The 7,541-nt window shown below is 36.9% G+C and overlaps 1 protein-coding gene across 1 annotated transcript; it reads left to right on the top strand.

The window, feature by feature from the left end:
• Nucleotides 1-603: 603 nt before the first annotated feature.
• Nucleotides 604-4,927, top strand: SPIN4 (spindlin family member 4). The gene has a single exon (XM_021080353.2). It carries the CDS (start codon nucleotides 1,282-1,284, stop codon nucleotides 2,029-2,031), a length of 750 nt encoding a protein of 249 aa, XP_020936012.1. The 5' UTR covers nucleotides 604-1,281; the 3' UTR covers nucleotides 2,032-4,927.
• The last annotated feature ends 2,614 nt before the right edge of the window (nucleotides 4,928-7,541 follow it).

Here is a 7,541-nt window from a genome sequence, read left to right as displayed (position 1 = left end):
ATGCTCATGATATGAATTCAAAAAGAAGCTATAAAGATATGAATTCAAAAAGAAGCTATAAAGATATGAATTCTGCTCCCAATTTTGTTAAATACAAGCACAGATTTATTGAAAGAGAAATCAGGACTATTAACATTTTGGTGTATATGGTAAGATTAAGGTTAGTTTCAGTTTTTATTTCACTGAACTTCAGAAAATCTTCACAGTGTCAGTACATGTATTTTACATCCAGAAAAAAATATGTATATATATATTTTAAATCAATGGACATGATCAGATATAAAATATAAAGGAGAGTTTGGATCAAGATGGTGGGTTATACACTGCTTTTACTTACCATGTCTCATAATCCTTAAACTGAAAAAAAAATAATTTGTACGTACAAACTCCGTGTATATATATATATATATATATATATATATATATATATATATATGGGTGTGTTGAATATTATTTTTTTAAAAGGCTTTGGGAGGAATTCCTGGAAGATAGAAAGCAGATGGAGAGGCTGTGAAGGAGCCTGGCGGGCGACAGGCGGCCAGAGAGAAGGAGGAGGGGAGCCGGCCAAGCTGGCTTGGGTTTGAGGGAAGCGGGGGAGGAGGGGAGGAGAGGGGCGTGAGGAAATGAAGGAGTGAACGTCTTTGTGGACAGAACGCAGAGTGCACACTAACCCGCCCAGCTGCTTGGCTGAGCGGAAGGCAGAATGGCGGGGGCGGGGCCGAGGCTCTGGCGGGTTTTGAGGAGTCGGGTTCCCAAAGCGGCAAAAACCCTGGCGCCAGAGCTAGGCCGAGCAGAGCAACATTGCGAAGCCGAGGCCCCGCGGAATCCTTACAGACCCGCCTCTGCCTGCGGCTTTGGCGCTGCAGCAATCCCTTTTATCCCTTTCCCGTCGTCTCCTTCTCCGTCGCAGTTCTGCAGCCACAGCACGATTGAAAACAGCTAAGTGGTCAATTCCGGGACCTGGGGTTGGGAGTCCGGGCGGGTGCAAGGCGGCGGGCAGTACACGCGAGCCCGCCATCTCCTGTGGCAACTGCCACAAGCTGCAGATACCTCTCTCAGGCGGGAGAGAAAAATACTGTCAAGAGGCCCCCGCCGTCCTAGTGCCCACGGAGTTCGAGCGTTTCTGCCAAGCCTTGGTGAGAGCCTTGCCTTTGAGAAAGAGAGGAGAACAGACGGGAACTCGGAGATCACGAAAAAAAGATCGCATATTGGATAGTGTTGACGTTTTGCAGCTAAATCTAGCAAGTGGCCACGTTGCAGAGCCTCATTAAACCCGGAGCCATGTCTCCCCCAACCGTGCCTCCCATGGGCGTAGATGGTGTGTCCGCCTACCTGATGAAGAAAAGGCACACCCACAGGAAGCAGCGGCGCAAGCCCGCTTTCCTCACCGGTCGGAACATCGTGGGCTGCCGCATTCAACACGGCTGGAAGGAAGGCAATGAGCCTGTGGAACAGTGGAAGGGCACCGTGCTGGAGCAGGTTTCCGTGAAGCCCACTCTCTACATCATCAAATATGATGGTAAAGATAGTGTGTATGGATTAGAACTGCACCGAGATAAAAGAGTTTTAGCGCTAGAGATCCTTCCTGAGAGAGTGCCAACTCCTCGCATTGACTCACGTCTGGCAGATTCCCTAATTGGCAAGGCTGTGGGCCACGTGTTTGAGGGTGAGCACGGTACGAAAGATGAATGGAAGGGCATGGTCCTGGCGCGAGCCCCCGTGATGGACACTTGGTTTTACATCACCTATGAGAAAGATCCAGTCCTTTATATGTACACGCTGCTGGATGACTACAAAGATGGTGACCTGCGCATCATTCCAGATTCCAGCTACTATTTTCCTGCAGCAGAACGGGAACCTGGGGAAGCTGTCGACAGCCTCGTGGGCAAGCAGGTGGAGCACGCCAAAGATGATGGGTCCAAGAGAACTGGCATTTTCATCCATCAAGTGGTGGCCAAACCATCTGTCTACTTCATTAAGTTTGATGACGATATTCACATTTACGTCTACGGTTTGGTGAAAAGCTCCTAATTCATTGTGCTCTTGCAAAACTTGTGGAACTATTAAATGTAAAATATGTCGTGTGAACTTTTGAGAACAGTTTTGGTGTCAGAGATTAAAGAACCTATTATTACTTATTGTGCCTCCAGATCTTGCATTGACTAGTTCCACAGTTTTGCCCCAAGTATACGTTGGTACTTTATTAGTACTTTTGTTATTGCCTTGTTTTGTAGTCAAAATTTTAAATCGGGTGCTAATAGAAAATTGAAAAGCGCTCACAAACTTTGGAGCAATGAAAAACTAAAGAAAAATGTACACACACTATATCCTCCTCCTCATTTCCTTTCCTTACCATTTTTTTTTCTCCCCAGGTAACAAGTGTAAGAACATAATGTATATCCTTCCATGATTTCCCTATCCTCTTAAAGTTTGTTTCAGTCTTTTCTGTAGAAATGGCAAGTCATATTTCTCTGTAATTTCTTTTCTCACTTGACATAGCCTACTGATCAATAGCTACAGATATGTTTCCCTCTGGAATTTAGTTTTGTAAATGGTATAAAATAGAGGGCCAACTATACATTTTATTTGCATTTGGATACCTGATTGTGCCATCACATTTATTCAATAAATCACCCATTTCTCCTCTCCCTCTATCTCTCCTTCTCGTCCTCCCTTCTTCTAACAGCTGCATACACAGTACATATTTATGTACCAAAAAGGTACCATATATGTATCATTCCATTATTGATGGTCTTTATTTTTTTCATCATGGCACTGCTACAATACATACTGGTGCTGTTATTTCTATAGGGTAGCTTCCAGAAATGGGATGCTTAGTAGGTCTGTATTTAATTTTAAAAGATACTACAAAATTATCATCTAAAATAAAAACACTCATTTTCCAGCATCCTCTCCAGCACTCTTTAATGTTTACAAATATGAATGGTGAAAAATTACATAGTATTGTTTCTTTAACTGACAAACTCAATGATTTTGTTTGTTTGTTTGTTTTATTATTTAGATTTTTATCTTTCATGATTTGCCATTGCCTGTACTTTGCTCAATTATCTATTGAGTTTTTGATCTTTTCCTTATAAGTTTGTGGGAATTGTAACTGTATATACTATGTGGTGCATATTAATCAGTTGTAGCCCATATGCATTGTGATTTTCTCCATTCTATCATTAATCTTGACTTTATTGATGATATATTTTACTTTACAGGTTTTTAAAAATTTTTAAATAGACTTCTATTTCCTTTTCAGTTTTTTGGCTTCCTGTCTTTTTCAGCTGAATGCCCCCACCCCGAGTCATACAAATATTTGCCTATATTTTTTCTAAACATTTTTATTAATTTTAAGCTTTAACTGTTTGACCCATCAGGAGGGATTAATTTTTTAATTTTTTATTATACTTTATTTACAATGTTCTGTCAATTTCTGCTATACAGCAAAATCCAACTATACATTTTGTTCATATTGGATACCTGATTATGCTATCACATTTATTAAAGCACCCTTTTTCAAGTTCCTGAACCAGTATCACATTATTTTAATTGTACTGGCTTGACCATAAATTTTGGACTCTGGTAAAGCAAGTTCCTTCTCATTAGTTTTATTTTTTTCTTTTCTTCTTTTATAAAACTCATCCTAGACATTTATTCTTTCATATTAAAATTGGAAGCATTCCTTCAATGTTTAAAATATTGTGATGTCTTAGAATTATATTAAATTTCTACATTTTTACTTAGATTATTTTAATATTAACATTAATCATTAATACTCAAGAATTTTGATACATTGTTACAATCTTTTGGTTTTGTTTTTATAATGTTCCTTATATAAGTCTATAGCATCTGATTAAATTTATTTCTAAGTATTTTTACCGTTTTTGTCACATTTTGACATTTTAAATTGGGTATTTTTTCCTCCTCATTCATATTTTTGGCAATATAGAAAAACTACAGGGTTTTTTCCCTTCTATTTTCAGCTTACTAAATCCTCTGAATTACACTGAGTTTCTAAAATAGAATGTTTTGGACTTTCTAGCTATACAGTCATCTCACCCAAAAATATAGATAATTTTATCTCTTATAATGTTTATATTAATTGTGATTACATGAACTGGGTTCTCCAAAACTATATTGAATAATGATTATGACAGACATGCCTGTCTGGTTCTTAATTTTCATGGAATTGTCTTTAGTATTCCCTATTAATATGATATTTTCTCTTGGTTATTGATAAATAGTCACTAACCTTTAACATGTTTAGGGAGTTTTCTTCTATTCCTGTTTTACATAACATCATTACTAAAAGTGGCTCCTGAATTTTATCATATATCTTCTCATGATAAAATATTATGATTCTTTTCCTTTAATTTGTTGACATAATGAATTTGATGCTGAACCAGACTTGTGTTTCAGGAATAAATCCTACTTTGTCATGGTATAATAATCATTTGATATTAGTTACCAATATTTTATTTTGTATTATTACATTTATATTACAAAGTGAAATTGTATTTTTAAAGTTTTGTTATTAAAATTGTACTATCTTTAAAAAATGAATTGTTGAATTTTTCAATCATTTTACGTATTTTAGAATAGTTTAAATAGCATTAGAATTGTTTGTTCTTTAAAAATTAGCTAGTAATGAGGTGTAAAAATAGTCCATTCCTGGAGACAATTTTGTTGATAGATCTTTAGTCAGCTTTCTTATCTCTTCAATGCTAATTGCTTTATTCAAGCTTTCCAGTAAAAAATAATGTATATTCTCTGTGAAATACAAAGTTTAAAGTTTTTATTACCAAGCTTCTTGATTGTATTACTCAGATACTTTATGTCCTTGTGTGTTGCAATGCATATGTCCTAGATATGTTCAATTCTTAAAACATTATAATAAAATCATCTTCCATAACTATTTAAATTCTCTTTATACCTTATTTATTTTGAAAAATTAAAGCATGATATGGAAAGCATGAATGATAAAACAAACATCTGCTTACATTTACTCAAAATTACCAAATGTCAACCTTTTTGGCATATTTGCAAAACATGTTTCCTTCCTCTGCAGAGGCAGATATATCATTAATTTAGTGGGAATCTTGCCTATGTTTTATTTTTTTATTTTTAAAGTTTTTTATTTTTACTTTTTTGTCTTTTTAGGGACACTCCTGTGGTGTATGGAGGTTGCCAGGCTAGGGGTCAATTCGGAGCCCCAGCTGCCAGCCTATGCCACAGCCACACAAGATCCGAGCTGTGTCTGCAATCTATCCCACAGCTAACAGCAATGCCGGATGCTTAACCCACTGAGCAAGGCCAGGGTTTAAACCCGCAGTCCTCACAGATACTGGTTGGATTCCTTACCGCTGAGCTATGATGGGAACTCCTTTGCTTATGTTTTATATATTTAATGCAAATATAACCTTAGTCAATAATAGTATTGCTTTTTGTGCTTTAAAAAAATTTCAACATGAAATCATGTGACATTTTTTGTAGTTTTTGTGGTAAGGATTTTTTTTTTCCAATTGAGAAATGGACTGCAAAAAGAAAAACAACCAAGAACACTGATCTTAGAATCCAAATTGCTATTCTAGGTATTCACCATTCATGACACCCAGGGAGGCTTGGCCATAGCCACAACACAGACAATTGATTGAAAAAGACAAAATTTCAGCTCCCAAAGAAATTTTATCCTAACTGTGGAGAAATAGATATCCACCACCCTCTCCTGACCTCAAGAATGGAAATAATCCTTATATCTTCTTGTGATAATGTTGGAACTATCTCACTTTCTGACACTCAGGACTAGGACTGGCTATCCCTAATCCCCACACTGTTTTAAGAGCTTGGGACATAGCAGCAGACAAAACAAAAATTTCCTTTCTTAACACATGGTCTTTTATCTTTTGACTAACATTCAGACAAATAACAAAGATATAAGGTAGCTATAAAACTCTACAAAGCAAAGTAAAAAGAATGTGATAATACCACTAAAGGGTAAGAGGTGAATATGTATCATATAGCAAACTATATAGTTTGTCTTCAGACAATATTTAGACAATAAAAACAAAATTTTACATATATATATATATGCTTCCTAGTTCCTGCTCTCTCACTAGGCCCCAAATCCTGAATCAACATTAAATTCTTCCATGATCACATTGGTTTTTAACATACAGTAATAGAGAGAGACTTAACCCTGGCCTAGAACCTAGAGATAGAAAATTGAACAATCTAAACAAAATTCCTGCTCTCTTAGAACATATATCCTAATGTGAGGAGGAATAGCCACTACCACTTTTATATCCCTTAGGCCTTATATTATCTCATCGTGATTTGGAAATATCCCACAGCTTGTTAAATGAAGCAAGGTTTCACTCTGGTTCTAACTTTGTTTTAGCAGTTAAGTAAACAGCCATGAGCAAAATATGAAATTATGTCTTAGCAGGAGGAAGACAGAAAACAATCTTTCTATTCTCTTGAAACTTATATTCTATTGGGAAGAGAAGGACATCCCCACCTCCTTGGACCACCAGTCTAGAATTCAGTCTTATATTGTTCCATGGTGATATCAGATTTCTCTCACATTCTGGCACTAAATCAGAGGCTGGACAACACAATGATTATGATACTATTTTAGGAGACAGAAATAACCATAAACAAAATCCTTGATCCCATAATGCTTACAACTTAACATCATGCTGGGTGGAGACAGATTCCCATCTTCCTCCTCCCAACATACGTTATACATACACAAGGCTATGGAGATTGTTTTTAAAAAACATAAAGCAGGTTAAGTAAAATGGCAGATTAAGGTATTGGGCATGCTATTCTATATTTGAGGATAGAGAAATCCTCTCAGAACAGATGACATTGAGTAAACACCTGAATAAAATGAGGGTGCAAACCATGATGCTGATGCCTTGAGAAAGAATGTGCCTAGAGGTTTGTGATAGCAGCCTAGTGTGGCCAGATTGGAAGTTAGCAAGGAAAAAACTTGGAAGAAACAAAATTGGAGTTTATTAGGGGCTAGATCCAGGTACACTCTTATGAACTATTGTAAAGGATTTAGATTTTAATATGAGCAAGATGGGAAGTTGTGTGTTCTGTGCAAAAATGTGACAATTGTCTCTGTATCACTCATTAAAATACCTCCATCATCAGACAATATTTCACTTGTGGTTGGTCTCCTTTGCCCCACTGGACTATGGGGCATTTTTTTCTCTTTGATATCCCTAGAGAGCTCTTCGCCTCTGATGTATCCACACCCTGGCTCTGCCAGCTTGCTAACTCTTGACTCCTGGCTTTCTTCAGATAAGGAGATTTAAGAGAGATGAAGTCAACTGAATATTCAAGCTTCCATACCTCTAGAATTGCACCATATACTCTTGAATGATGTGGTGGAAATACAAGATACTGGGACAAATAATTCTAGCTGAGAGGTTGCAATAAAAATTCATACAGAAATTTGTAAGCCAACAATTTTAGAAATGACTATTGAGGGGCATTGTGAAGAGAAATTAATACAGTGGCTGATT

This window comes from Sus scrofa, chromosome X (assembly GCF_054392235.1).
Source record: "Sus scrofa isolate SSC_HxYL_T2T_F1_AM1 chromosome X, Sscrofa_HxYL_maternal_Yorkshire_Landrace_v2.0, whole genome shotgun sequence".
In the NCBI taxonomy this organism is placed as follows: domain Eukaryota; kingdom Metazoa; phylum Chordata; class Mammalia; order Artiodactyla; family Suidae; genus Sus; species Sus scrofa.
Note: the sequence above shows the minus strand (reverse complement) of the source record. Positions and strands in the feature narration are given on the sequence as shown.

Coding starts and splice junctions, on each gene's coding strand:
- SPIN4 (XM_021080353.2), top strand. CDS start 1,282: ATGTCTCCCCCAACCGTGCCTCCCATGGGCGTAGATGGTGTGTCCGCC.